The 14,707-nt window shown below is 54.1% G+C and overlaps 1 protein-coding gene across 1 annotated transcript in view; it reads left to right on the forward strand.

Moving 5' to 3' along the window:
* HMCN2 (hemicentin 2) overlaps positions 1–14,707 on the forward strand; it is a 161,204-nt gene that overhangs the window by 81,932 nt on the left and 64,565 nt on the right. The window contains 15 exon segments of the mRNA XM_084799943.1: positions 155–251; positions 804–899; positions 1,588–1,764; positions 3,406–3,563; positions 4,686–4,809; positions 5,294–5,469; positions 6,129–6,225; positions 6,355–6,474; positions 7,482–7,643; positions 8,880–9,161; positions 10,732–10,899; positions 11,534–11,647; positions 12,567–12,653; positions 13,742–13,933; positions 14,473–14,646. Of these exon segments, the coding sequence (XP_084656069.1) occupies positions 155–251; positions 804–899; positions 1,588–1,764; positions 3,406–3,563; positions 4,686–4,809; positions 5,294–5,469; positions 6,129–6,225; positions 6,355–6,474; positions 7,482–7,643; positions 8,880–9,161; positions 10,732–10,899; positions 11,534–11,647; positions 12,567–12,653; positions 13,742–13,933; positions 14,473–14,646 (2,224 nt within the window).

A 14,707-nucleotide genomic window follows, 5' to 3' on the forward strand; every position in this document is an offset into this window, starting at 1 on the left:
AGAGAAGAGTGAAAGTGGATGCTGGACCCACAGCTCACTTGCAATGCTTGCAACTGCCCATGGAGGCTGCTCCCACGTCTTCCACCCTCTCTCCAACTGTGGCCTGGTCCTGGATGCTATGGCTTCCCCTAATCCCCAAACCCTTCTCTCCCAGATCGAGAAGGCCGACCTGAGAGATGAAGGTGTCTACACATGTGCAGCCACCAGCCTGGCAGGGGAGAGCAAGAAGAAAGTAACACTAAAAGTTCTAGGTGAGCACTGCAGCTCACTGGGATCCAAGGCCCAGGGTGACTGGTGGCACCTCAAGGGTCCCTGGGACCAGGAATGGAAGTTGTAGATTCACAGCTGTGTGCCTATCCTTGCAGTGGGTGGACAATTCTGAGACGAACCACCAATGGTAGCTAGTGGACCCTTGCAATAGTTTTCAGTGGTCACCTTGCCCACGTTAATGGCTCCCTTACTAGCTAGATCCATATTTTGGGGTTCACACATGTTCCTGGCAGTGTGGACAAGCCCTCCCTAGTTACTCTGGGTCAGCCTGGGGTTCCACCTCATACTGTGCCAGCGTTGGCTGCTCCCTGGGGCTGGAGTTGGGGGCTGGGAGCCATGTGTGACCTCAAAGAAGATCTCATAGCCCCTGCTCCGATTTGAGGCTTTTCTAAAGACAAGTTCCCAGGCCTAAGGGTGTGAGCCTTGTCACCAGACCCCTTTAGGAGACGTGAGGAAAGACAGAAGAGTGGCTGGGATTGTAGCTGCCCAGAGCCCACACCCACCAAGAGGGGTCTCTCCTTGTAACCCCCTAGTTCCCCCCAACATTGAGCCAGGCCCAGTCAACAAGGCGGTTCTGGAGAATGCTTCCGTGACCTTGGAGTGTCTGGCTTCAGGTGTGCCCCCTCCAGGTAAGACCTCTCCCCTTGGGCAAGAAGTCCCCTCTAATTAGTACCAATTCCCTGTGGAAAGAGGCTACAAGTACCCAGGGCTTTGTATGCAGGTCAGCCACAAACCTGTAAGAGTTCTGTTTAGAGGTTCCAGCATCCCCAGGCTGGTCCAGGCTACGGATGAGGTATAGGATCCCCAGACTAGTTGAAGGAAAAGGACTGAACACTTAGGTGAATCATACAAGTGCCCAAATCCAGGCTAGGGTGAGACTTATCCATGTTCCAGAAGAAAGGCCCACTTCCTGTCCCCTCATGAGCCAGGCCACCTTGGGTGGGTGAGTCCAGAGGATACTTACCTCCTGGGGCGGTATGATGGGCCCTGGCTGCAGGTAAGGAAGCCCAAGGCACAGTGCTCCATCCTTGCCTCTGAGGCTGTTGTCTAGGCTTTGCCTTCCTCTACATACTCCTGGATGAGGGTGGCTGTGGAGAAAGAGGCTTGGCTGGCTTTGGCTAGCTGACCCTGGCTGACTAGCCCCCATCCTGGGTGCTCCTCAGTTCTGTCCTCTCCCCCCACCCCTCCCTAAGAACACTGACTGTCTCTAGCATTGGAATGAGTGTGTGCTCACTCTGCCTGCAGTCTTCTCTGAACGCCCCTGCAGCCAGCAGTCAACAGCTGATAGGATGCTTGCGTGTGTGTCTTCTCTCCCAGATGTCTCGTGGTTCAAGGGCCACCAGTCTATCTCTACCCAGAGAGGAGTGATAATATCAGCTGATGGGAGAGTTCTTCGTATTGAGCGAGCCCAGCTCTCTGATGCAGGGACCTACCGCTGCGTGGCGACCAATGTGGCGGGCAGTGCAGGGCTGCAGTATGGCCTACGGGTCAATGGTGAGTGTCCAGGACCACTGGGTCTTTTCCAAAATGCTTGTTTTCTTTCTATTTGTCTCGTCTTCTGTCTCTTGTCCACTTGTTTTTTCAGTTTATCTACCCATTGCTTCATCTGTCCACTACCCATCCATCCATCCATCTGCCCATCTACTCTTCACACACCCATCTTTACATTCATCCGTCCCCCACCTATGTATCCATCCATTCACCCACATGTCTATCCACCCCCATCCACCCACCTATATGGCCACCCATTTACCCACACATCCACCTACCTACTCACCCATCTACTACCGATTGGTCCAACCACCTTCCCATCCACCCACCATCCACCCCTCTATCCATCCACTCATGCATCTATTCATCCACCTGCCCACCCATTCACCACCCAGCAAGCCAGCCGTTTATTCATCCATGAAAACCATTAATTGCCCATCCACTGTTAGCCCATCTGTGAGTTCCAAACTTCTGTCCAGCCGTCTACCCAGCCACCCAGTCTTCCATCTGTGTATACAGATAGATATCTGCCCATCCATCCTTGACGCAACATCCAGTCATCCAATCCTGTGGCTGTTGATCTGTTCCTCCCCGCCCCCCACCCCCCAATCTAAGCTACAGACACCTAGGAAACACAAGAAACTAAATGGTGACTTTCCCCCAGGCCATGTGACCAAAGGTTAATACAACCACATAGGGCCCCAATGGCAGACCAAAGGAATGATTCCACCCAAGACCAGCTTGGGAGACTGATGAGTTTATTGGCCTTACTTACAGGAGCATGGGTGAGGGGTTCCTTGCAGGAGTATGTATGAACCCGAAACAAGAACACTGGCAAAAAGCCCCACCTCAGCATCTCTGAGGCTGCATGGATAGAGTCCCCATCCAGTTGGTCTCCCACCTCCTATAGCATCTCTAGCATCTTCTAGCATCCCAAGAGACCATGCACAGCTGGAGGGGAGGGAGCATTCTTCCTCACCTTCTCCTTTGATGTGGGCACCCCAGCAGACCCAGTCTTGTGAGGGTCTCAAACAGAAGGTCATAGCTGTTCTGGTGAGGATGGTACCAGCCACAGCATGCATGGAGGCTAACACTGCCCCACACTGGACATGCCTGGAGCATCCAAACTAAGGATGCTCTGGATGACATTGGTCACCATCTGGAGCTGGACCCCTTGGGTCTCATGGCCATGAGAGAGAACAGCTTTTATACAAAAAGCCTCCTGGCTATGGTTTTCCCAGAACGGTGGTGTCGCATCTAAGACCTGAGGCAGGAGGACACTCAGATCTTGCTTCCCATATTGTCCCCATGATAAATCACTTCAGCTGTCCCAAGACCTGAGTTCAAGTGTGGCGCCTGCCACATTCTAGCTGATTGGCCTCAACCTGGTTGTCTTCCTCTCTCTCTCTCTCTCTCTCTCTCTCTCTCTCTCTCTCTCTCTCTCTCTCTCTCTCTCCCTCCCTCAGTTTTTCATTAGTAGAAGCCTCTGGTGGGTTGACACAACACCTATGGCATGGCTGCCTGGGTTGGGACGCCACATCCATGCTTTTGTTTGTGACCTGTGCTCCTGAGGACACACCAGCCCGTGTCACATGCGGTGGAGCTCATCTCTGTCCTCTGCTTCCCTGCCACCCTTCTTTGCAGTGCCACCACGAATCACCCTGCCACCCAGCCTGCCCGGCCCAGTACTACTCGGCACACCCTTCCGCCTGACCTGCAATGCCACCGGCACTCCCAATCCCACACTAATATGGCTGAAGGATGGAAACCCTGTGTCTCCTGAAGGGACTCCTGGCCTCAAGGTCAGTAGCATTGGGTGACCTCTGAGGAACCTCCTGGTGTCTCCCATAGGGATTGGTAGCAAAGGTCAGGCCCTGGGAGCCTAGAGTAAAGGAGAGGCTGAGTCCCTACCCGCTGACATATGGTACATGCCACCAATGCCAGCCCAGAGTGTCTTGTTGCCACATTGAAATGAGGGAAAAAGAGCTATCTAGGATGGTGCATGCCCAAATCCCCAGCATCCAGGAGGCTGATGCAGGAGGATCACTATGACTTCAAGGCCAGGCTGATTGACACAGCGAGTCCCAGGCTAGTGTGGGCCACACAGTGAGACCTGCTTGAACTCTTCCTCACAAAGAAGTAAATAAAAGGGCTGGGGATGGAGCGATCGATGGAGGCCTGGCTCCCCTCCTCAGCACTGCATGGATTAGGCAGGCCAGCACATCAGGAGTCACAGCCCTCAGGAGGTGCAAGCAGGAGGCTATTCTCAGTACATGGCAAGTTCGAGATCAGCCTCAACTACATGTGACCTTCTCTAAAAAAAAAAAAGCAAATGAGTTTTTGTTTTGTTTCTGAGACACGGTCTCCCTATGTACCCCTGGCTGTCCTGGTACTCACGTAGTATGTAAACTAGGCTGGCTTGAACTCACAGAGATCTTCCTGTCTCTGTCCCAAGTACTGGTATCAAAGGTGTGCCGTACCCTGTCTGGCAAAAAGCAAACCAATTTTAACATTATCAAGCCCCATATCAAAAAAGGTTCCTTTTGTCATGTGACCAATAAAAAAAAGTCACTCGTAAGACATTCCTCACTCTTCTATTCACACCAGCTCTGTTTATGTGTTTTGTATACGTGGCCCATCTCAATTTGATAGCCTCTCAAGGTCTCCTCATTTTATAGCCACTGTCTTGGGCATAATGGCTCTAGGTGACTCTTCTAGAAAGATATAACACTGGCACCAGTTGGCAGGGGTCCCAAAGTCAGGGGTGTAGCTTGTGGCTCCCCTGCCTTGTGGGACCCCACCCCCCCGCCAAGGGGTCTGAAGCAGGAGCCAGGTAGGTGTGGCACCGGGCCTGGCTTGTGAAGGCAGGTGCCATCCCTGTAGCAAGAGCTGTGTTTAATAAGGACTTTCCTCCATGGGCCTAGGTCTTCCCCGGAGGCCGCGTCCTCACTGTGGCCAGTGCCCGTGCTCCTGACGCGGGCAGCTACTCCTGTGTGGCAGTGAGTGCTGTGGGTGAGGATCGCCGGGACATGGTCCTGCAAGTCCACGGTGAGTCTTGGGGTGGAGGTGGGGCCTGGCTCATTGCTATAGGCCAACCATTCCAAGAAGCTGGGCTGGGGAGCCATGTGCCTGGGGTCAGCAGGGGTGCTGAGTTACCACCTGACCTTGGGGTCGCCATTAGATACTAGAGACCTATCCTGGGGCATGAGTGTCCCCATGGGTGGGCAGTGGCAGACAGGTGGCCATGCATGGCCAGGAGCTCTGTGGTTAGGGCAAGTGAAAAGCATGCACAGGAAGTACTCACAGCCAGACTGAGAGGGGTGGGGACCCAGCAAGTGAAGGCACCTGTCACCAAGCCTGCGGTTTTAGGGGTGGGGGAGGGATGGTGGGGAGGAGGGTAGGCTGGCTGCGACTCTCATCCCCTGGGGTCAGGGCCCCTGACTGCAGGAATTGGCTAAGGCCAACTCACTTGTGGCCTATCCCGGCATCCCATCACTTACCTCAGGGTTACCTTCCCCGTCTGCACCCACAGTGCCCCCCAGCATCCTCGGAGAAGAGCTGAATATATCAGTCGTGGTCAACGAGTCGGTGGCGCTGGAGTGCCAGAGCAGTGCTATGCCGCCCCCTGTGCTGAGATGGCAGAAGGACGGGAGACCCCTGGAGCCTCACCCGGGCATCCGTCTCTCTGTTGACATGGCCTTGCTGGAGGTGCGCAGCTGGCTGCCCCCCCCCACACCCCCAAGGCTGAGCAGGGCAGGGCTTATGGGTGTCCCAGGTCCCCGGGAGCGCTGCGCAGCACAGTGTGACAAGTGATCACCCACTGGGAGACAAAGCCCTCCTGGTTTCCCTCAGGACCCCAGCATGTACTGGCTGGCCCTCCCTCCCCTACCTCTTTTTACCTTGTGCTATGACCATCCCATCTCCGAGCTCTGCCCTTCTTTGGTTTCTTCTCCTTTCCCTTCACTCTCCAAAGCCACAGTGCAGCCTCGTTGCCCCCCCAGGTCAGGGTCTGCCGCTTGATGGAGGATCCTCTACCCATCATCCTACACTGTCCACCTTCCCTTCCGGTTGGCGTTGTTGGATGTTCTGAGGGCTGCGGGAATGGATGAAGGGCTGGGGTGGGGCTGGCTCTCCTGTGCCTCTTAGCACATACTCTGGACTGTGAGTGCGATATAGAGGAGCCGGAAGGGTGCCGTGGGGAGGCTCTGGCATCTAGAAACTTCTCGGTACCCTGGGCATGGAGATGCTGTCTTAGCTTCACATTGTAGGCAGAGAGATCAGGGCTCAGTGAGGTCACCTAGACATGATGAGGGCAAGGACACCACCTCTGCTTGACTCACTGACCAACTGTCTTTGCTCCTGGCCAGGTGGACCGAGTGCAAGTGTGGGATGCAGGCCACTACACCTGTGAGGCTCTCAACCAGGCGGGCCGCTCGGAGAAGCATTTCAACCTGAATGTCTGGGGTGAGGGTCCCCAGGGCCCCTCCTACCCCAGGGCTGCCTTTCAGACCCCAGGGAGAAGGGATACCTATCTGGCCCCTCCCTCCATCTCCCCATAACCCAGCCCCCCAACTCCTGTCTGCTCTGAACCAGTCCCTCCAGCATTCCCCCCAAAGGACTCCTACACTCTGACTGTGAGCGAGGGACAAACCGCCAGACTGTCGTGTGACTGCCAAGGCATTCCCTTCCCCAAGATCTCATGGAGGAAAGACGGTAGGATGGCTACCCTCACCCAGCACCCACCCACCCAGCACCCCCTCACCTAGTACCCTGGTACCTCGATGAGTGAGTGGGTTTCCAGGCCTGGAATGGGGCCCAGCTGGCTACAGAGTAACGCTTTCCCCAGCCCATCTGCTCGCTCCCATCTGCAGTCCCCTTCTAGCCTGTGACAGCAGGTTGGCCTTCAGGCCCCAAATCCCTATAATTTCTGCCAGAATGCCCTTCCCCAAGCTCTGACTGGGCAGGGCCTCCCTGCATGGCTATCTGGCTATCCTGCTGTGCCCCTCCTTCAGTTTGTGAGCCACACAAGGCAGTGTTTTGGCCTCATTCAAAGTGCGGAGCTGAGTGCAAAATAACTCTGAGGGTGTCTGTTAATCCACATGAAGCAGTCTGGATGGGTTCCCTGGCCCCCACCCCACCCCCTGCCCCGGGATCTGGGAAGACAGCAAAATGGACCAAGGCCTACCCTTACCTGGGTGGTCAGGTGACAAACTGAGGAAGTGACTCTGGGCTGTATAGAGTAGGTTACAAAGGGGAAAGGCATGCTGGGCCAGGATTTGGAAATTTTGAGTTATGTGGCTAGGATGTTTGACCTAAGGTAAGGATTGACGCGAGGATAGAGCAAACAGAAGCATTCCAGGCAGAGCAAAGGCCCTGGGGCAGGAATAAGCCAAACATGGCTTTGGGACAGCAGAGGGCTCAGTAGGGCTGCAGTGGTGTCATTCAGAAGGACATGGTGGGAAACGGTCCATACAGTGATGGGGACCACACGGGGGGTCATTGTGAAGGGTCTGGGGATGGGGCAGGTCATGCTCGGAAATCCAAAGTCAGAAGTGTGGTGGCTCAGACAGGGAAGGGTTCCTGGAGGAGGAGTCATATATGGGGGTGAGGGGTGGGGGTGGGGAGCTGTGCCTGCAGGAGGAACTAGTGGTTGGGAGGACACTGTTTCCTGTGAAAGGACTCAAGTTCTCTGGACCAGGACCTTTTTCTCACTACTCCAGGTCAGCCCTTGCCTGGGGAGGGGCATGGCCTGGAACAGGTGCTGGCAGTCGGGAGGCTGCTGTACCTAGGACAAGCCCAGTCTGCCCAGGAGGGGACGTACACCTGTGAATGCAGCAACGCAGCTGGGACCAGCAGCCAGAAGCAGCAGCTGGAGGTTCTGGGTGAGCCCTGCCAGAGGGTGCATGGCTAGATCTGAACCCGGACCACAAAAGGCTGGGAACAGCAAAGCTGGGCACTCACCCACCCTTCCGGTCCAGATTTTCAACTCCCAAGTTATGCACATGGGAGGGGACAGCAGCCACCACCACCACCACCCCACCCCCATGAGCCTCAGTGACATAGCAGGAGAAAGCTGGCCCTGGATTGGTTGGAAATGAGTGTGCGCAAAGCTCCTATAGAGCCCACACATGGTAACGTGAATCCTGCTGGGGAGATGGCTTGGTGGCTTAAGTGCTCGCCATGCAAGCATGAGGACCAGAGTTTGAATCCCCAGAGCCCATGTAAAGTACAGGTGGGCATGGCAGTCCACTTGGGTTCTAGCCTTGGAAGGCAGAGATGGGGGCTACCAAGAGCAAAGCTGGCTAATGAGGCTAGCTATATCGATGAGCTCTGAGTTCGATTGAAAGACCTTGCTTCAATGAATAAAGATGGACGAACAACTGAGGGTGATTCCTTTTGCAGACCTCAAGCTCCCACATGCATGCACACCTGCACACACATGAGCATGCACACAAGCAAACATGAACATGCACACACATGGAGCGAGAGAGAGAGAGAGAGAGAGAGAGAGAGAGAGAGAGAGAGAGAGAGAGAGAGAGAGAGAATGGAAAAGAAATAAATATCCTGGCCTTGTAAAAACCATGCTAGCAGACTGAGAGCACTGCTAAACTGGTAGAGTGCTTGCCTTGTGTGTAATCCCCACGCTTGGGAAGGGAAGCAGGCAGATCAGGAGTTCAAGGTCATCCTCAGTCACACATGGTGTTCAAGGCCAGCCTGAGCTACATGACACAGCAGAAGTGTTAGAAAATGATTCCCAGAAAGGTACTGGGCACTGCAGTCCCTATTTGAGAGACTAAGCAAAAGGAATACAAGTTCAAAGCCAGCGTGGGCAACTTAGAGAAACTTCAGGTTTTGAGACTGAAACTACACGGACCAGGATTGGCTGGGTCTACTCCCCAAGGAGCAGCCCACTCAGATTCCCCAGGAGAGGTCCCCCCTGGATGCAGCGGTCAGTCTATCACAGAGGTGGAAAGGCTCTGAGAGGTGACATGAACAGACAAGGTCATGCAAGGAGGAACGTAGGCCTAAATGGCCGGTCCACCGAGACTCTAGCACAGTCATTGCTGGGACCGGGTGGCCCTAACTACTGTCACTAAGGCTCCCCTCCCCCAACCCAGTTCCTCCTCAGATCACTGGCCTTCGGGAGCCCGTCACAACAGTCTCCGTGGTCCAGGATGGAAATACCACTCTGGACTGCAAAGCCACAGGGAAGCCCCCGCCAGTGGTGACATGGGAGAGGGATGGTCAACCCGTCAGGATGGACCCTGGCTTGCGGCTTCAGAATCAGAACCACAGCCTACATGTGGAACAGGCTCGGGCCTCCCATGCCGGTGGCTACAGCTGCGTAGCTGAGAACACAGTGGGGCGAGCCGAGAGGAGGTTCGCGCTGTCCGTGCTGGGTGAGGCCCGGTGGGTGACCTGTTGGGAGGATGGAGAGACTGAGGCCAGGCTGTCCCAGGCATAGCCTTAAAGCCATGCCTCAGGCGACTCTTCGGGAGCTTCTTCAGTCTGGGCTCTGATGAGGGCTGCCACTGGGGATCATGGCCAACATGGCCCTCAGTAGGGCTGTTCTCAAAACACCCACTTTCTTGCTTCCCTCCCATGTTGGCTTCCGCCCGCCCCCCCCCCCGCCCCCATGCTGTCCCTATTCATCCGCGGTCTATGTGACTGGTGTGACATTCTTGGGGGATACTGGGTAGGAAAGCCAGCGAGACCGTATCCACTGTAGAAGAATCAAGATGCCTGCCTGGGGGGCCTTGGGGCTGTAGGAGTTAGGTGCCTTTGAGGGGGGGTGTGGGTGGCTTGGGGGGGCGTTATAGGAAGAGGGTTCTGCTGGAGCCCGTGATCACTCCTATGTCCCTGGCTCTATTTCAAGGGAAGGCAGGGTGTGGTCCCAGAGAAGGGGAGAAGGCTGGGGAAGGGGTGAGCATGGTGGCTTAGGAAGGCTCCTCTCATCAGGCCCCGCCTCCCTGGGGTCTCTTCTCATCAGGCCCCGCCTCCCTAGGGGTCTCTTCTCAGGCCCCGCCTCCCTGGGGATCTCCTCTCATCAGGCCCCGCCTCCCTGGGGGTCTGAAGTGTTCTGTGCCTTGTCACCCCGCTGGTAGAAGGTGGTGGATGTTTCTGGAAAGACAGCATTGACATTTCATCCCGATCACAGACTGGAAGGTGCCAGTTTCGGTCAGGAGCTGAACAAGGCTCACCTTTGTAGGCAACCCACCTTGCTCGGCTTTGACACTAAGGGTTTCTGTGCACTTGGCTAGGCATAGCTCAGATGGAGGAGTTCGTTTAGCAGTCTACCAACAAAGTCCTGGGTCCTGTGACCAGAAATGAATAAACCAGGCATTGGGCTACACCCCTGTCACCCCAGCATTCAAGAGGTAGAAACAAGATGATGAGAAATTCAAGATTATCTTTAGCTACGTAGAAAGGTGGAGGCTAGCCTGGGCTACGTAAGACACTGTCGAAAGAAAAAAGAAAGAAACAAAGAAAGAAAGAAAGGGGGCTGGAGAGACAGCTCAGAGATAAAGAGCACTGCCTGCTCTTCCAGTGGTCCTGATGGCTCACAACCATCTATAATGAGATCAGGTGCCCTCTTCTGGCCTGCAAGTGTACATGCAAGCAAAACACTGTATACTTAATAAATAAAAATAAGTCTTTAAAAAAGCTCCTCTTTATAAAACAAAGAAAGAAAAGAAAGAAAGTAGAATCCTCTCTATATCCCTCTGGAAGGATGGGGCAACTGAGGCCTGAGGTGCATGCCTGATCCCAAAGTCCACTTACTGTCAAAATGAATACCTTTTTGGATATTACACCTTTGATGGAAGCGTCTGGGGCCCGTCCAGTCCTTGATCCCTCTCTCAGTTTGGGCCTTCCCAGTGGGGCCACGAGTCCTTGGGCAGACAGAGAGCGAAGTGGAAATGGCGTGCCAGCCCCTGTGTACACACTGAGTGTGGTTCTCCCTGGGTCCAGCACCTCCTCAATTCACTGGAGACTCAGACTCATTGACCAATGTCACTGCCACCTTGCACGGCTCCTTGACACTGCTCTGTGAAGCTGCAGGGGTCCCGCCACCGACAGTCCAGTGGTTTCGAGAGGGACAGCCAATCGGCCCCAGAGAGGACACCTACCTGTTGGCAGGTAAAGCACAAATCCAGCTGTGTTTCAGGATCAGCCTGTCTGTTAGATGCCTATGACCTCTGACCCTGAACTGCCAGGCCTCAGTGACCCATCAATTGTGGGATTGCAAACATATGTCCCACTTTGTAGCTACAGTCACCAAATGCATTGTATAGACAGGAACACAGAGACTGGAACCAGGCCCTGCATGAAGGGGCTGGCAATCGATTTGTAATGTCTGCTGTGAAAGTAGCAATAGCAGTGATGATGTGTGTGATATCTATCCCAGGTGGTTTTTATAAGACTTGTGGTTTCTCTGGGAGGAACTAGCTGTACTTCAAAGGTCCCCTGGAGGAGACAGCCTTCTTTTCTGAGTCTCTTGAGACAAAATAAGCATCTGAAATAGACCAGGACTGTGTAGCATTCTTGTCTCTTAGCCCTAGGCCACAACCACTGAGGACCAGCATGTCAGTTCCTTCTTGCCATGAGAGAGTCCGGACATTGCCCTCTAGTCTTCTGTTTACCCTCATGGGCCTCAGGTTCCCTACTTGAGGAATGGAACACTGGGAGGCAGATGCTTGCATATTAACGCTTGACATCATGAGCTGGGAGAGGCTGCTGAGCCCACGCCTTCCCTCCTCTCCCCACCCCCCAGGTGGCTGGATGCTGAAGAAGACCCCCGCACGGGAGCAGGATGGAGGCCTGTATTCATGTCTGGCCAGCAATGAGGCTGGGGAGGCGCGGAAGGACTTCAGTGTAGAGGTCCTAGGTAGGCCCTAGGAGAGATCTCAGGAGCACCAGAAGCCTCCTCCTCCTGCTGGGGTGCTTCTAGGGCAGGCAGAGATTGGGGAGGACCCTGATTGCCTTGCTCTGAGAGCTGGGGAGATGGCTCCATCAATAAAGTGCATATTGAGCATGTGTGAGGCCCTCGGTTTGACCCCAGATCCCAAGAAAAGGAGAACAGTCTGGATGTGGTGGCACTCACTTGTAATCCCAACACTTGAAGGGTGGAAATAGGAAGATCCTTTGAGTTCAATGGCCGGCCAGTCTAGCCTGCTTGGCAAATTCTTAGCCAGAGACCCTGGGGATTGCTTAATTTTGTTTTTTAAAAGTGGGTGGTTCCTGGGGAATGAAACTTGAGGTTTACCTTTGGCCTCCACATGCACATGCACACCTGTGCACATGTGAGTGCACCCCACATTCACATAATACACACACACGACACGTACAACACACATGCCATACATACAACACACATCACACACGTGAATGATACAAACATATACCATACACACACATATACACACACACCACACACACTCACCCGCAAATGCACTCACACAACACTCACTTACACATATGCACACACTACACATGCACACACATCCACTCACATACAAACACCACACACTCATACACCACACACACACATCCTCTCTTCTGAAGCTGCCTTCAGTTCCAGAAACAGTAAGAATTAACCCAAAGTGAGGGTTATTCTCAACCCCACACCGACTTCTCTGTTCAGAGTCTCCCCAGCAGCAACAATACATTAGACTGACTTCTGAGTAGGAGCAGGTGTTGGGGGAATGTGGAAACTGAGGCACAGGAATCTTAGCTTCCTCCTCTGTGGATGGGTTGCCTGAGTAGGCCACCCAGTTGGCAACTGAATGTCTCTCTTCTCCTTCTAGTTCCTCCCAGCATTGAAAATGAAAACTTGGAGGAAGTGATCAAGGTGCCAGAGGGACAGACTGCCCAGCTGGTGTGCAACGCCACAGGTAAGGGCTACGCAGCATGGCGAGCCTGGCTTAGCCAGTCCTCAAGCCCGAGGCTGTCTACCAAGGACCTTGTTTGCTCTGCTTCTTGATGACTGCAGTCACCCACCAGAACCTTCCATGGGGCCTCTTGGTCTGGCTGCTTCCCGGGTCCCCACTGCACTAGGACTTCCTTGCCCTGGCATTGACCGCACAGGACCATAATAATCTGTTGTGTCTGAGATCCCTGAGGACCCAGACCCTTGAGTCCATGGCTCCTCCCTCTGCCTGGAAGACTAGGCGCTCTCTGATGCTTGAGGATTGAAGGGCGGGTGGATATTTGTGTGGATAAAGAGAAGGGCAGGAATGCATGGATGAGGGGGTAGATAGATGGGCGATTGAATAGATAAAGATGATGGATAAATGGGTGCTTGGATGGATGGGAGAGTGGCTAATATGAAGATAAGAGGATGGATGGATGGATGGATGGATAGGTAGATGGATGGATGCATAGATGGATGGGTGGATGGGTAGGTGGATGGATGCATAGATGGATGGGTGGATGCATAGATGGATGGGTGGATGGGTAGGTGGATGGACAGGTGGGTAAGTGGGTAGGTGGGTGGGTAGGTGGATGGATGGATGGATGGATGGATGGATGAACAGTCGGATAAATGGGTAGGTAGATGGGTTGATGGGTGAATGGAAGGATGAAAAAGTGGATGAATGAGGAGACAGAGCAATTGGATAGATTGATAGGTGGATTGATAAGTGTGCCTTAAGTGAGTAGGAAGATAGACAGATGGATAGAAGGATCCACACATGAGTGAACAGTAAGGTAGAAAGGCATATAGATGGATAAAAGTGTGGATGGATGAAGGGTGGATGGATGAAGGGTGGATGCATGAATGGATCTTGCCTGTCTGTACCAAGGCCTCTCTGCTTGTTCCCCAGTAAGGCAGTCGAATTCCAGAAGAAAGGCCAAGCTGTTCCTGCTGTGCGTCCTGAATGGAACGGAAACCCTACATCTGTGTTGGCTGGGAGTCCTCTAGACCCCTAAGCCCACCTGCTCAGAGCTTGCTGAATGACCTCACTGCCTTCTCTTCATATAGGCCACCCACCACCCAAGGTCACATGGTTCAAAGACGGCCAGTCCCTGGCTGTTGGAGACCCCTACGAGATATCCCCAGATGGGACCTTCCTGTGGGTCTCCCAGGCCAATCTATCCAGCGCTGGCCACTACTCTTGCATTGCTACCAATGCCGTGGGGGAGAAAACCAAACACACACAGCTCAGTGTCCTGGGTGAGTACTGGGCCTCCCCCCAAGATTCCACAAGCAACTACTGTCATTCCCTTTGCCATTCCAAGTGTGACAGCAAACATAAAAAGAAGAGCAGCCAGGCGCCAGATCTCCATAGCAACCCCCAGCTGGGGACCAGGCTTTCTGCACAGGAGCCTTTTCCTGTGACAGTTCCTGCCCAAACTGTAACAGCGCCCCCTGCAGGAACAAAAAAAAAGGAAGTTTACGCCAAAAAAAAAAAAAAAAATCCCCTTCCTCCTCAGCAGACCCAAGAAGGTTTTGGTTGGATAAGTAGCGAGGCTGCACGTTGAGTCAGTGTTGAGGAGGAGCACTGGTTGTTCATCTTGCCCTGCAGTGTGGCTCCGTGGTGGAGCTCCAGGCTTGGCTGCCCTGAGCTTCCCTTTCCAATGTTCATCACACAACTGCAGCACCAAGGAGAAGCCTAGGGTCCTAGCCGTCCTGGTCCTCAGGGCCCCGGGGCCCAGGGCTGCACTGTTAGGCACGGCCTCCCTGCCTCCCTGCCTCCCTGCCTCCCCTCACAGTGGTTCCCACCATCCTGGGAGAGCCCGAGAACAATGCCAACGAAGAAGTGACCGTGACCATCAACAATCCTATATCCCTGATCTGCGAGGCGCTGGCCTTTCCATCCCCCAATATCACCTGGATGAAGGATGGGGTGCCCTTCGAGGCCTCTAAGAACATTCAGCTCCTCCCAGGTGATGGCCCTGGGGTGGGCTTTGAGAAGACAGGCGAACTGTCTTCTAGCTGGGTCAAGCT

The sequence above is a fragment of the Acomys minous genome, assembly GCF_964271855.1.
Source record: "Acomys minous genome assembly, chromosome: 10".
In the NCBI taxonomy this organism is placed as follows: domain Eukaryota; kingdom Metazoa; phylum Chordata; class Mammalia; order Rodentia; family Muridae; genus Acomys; species Acomys minous.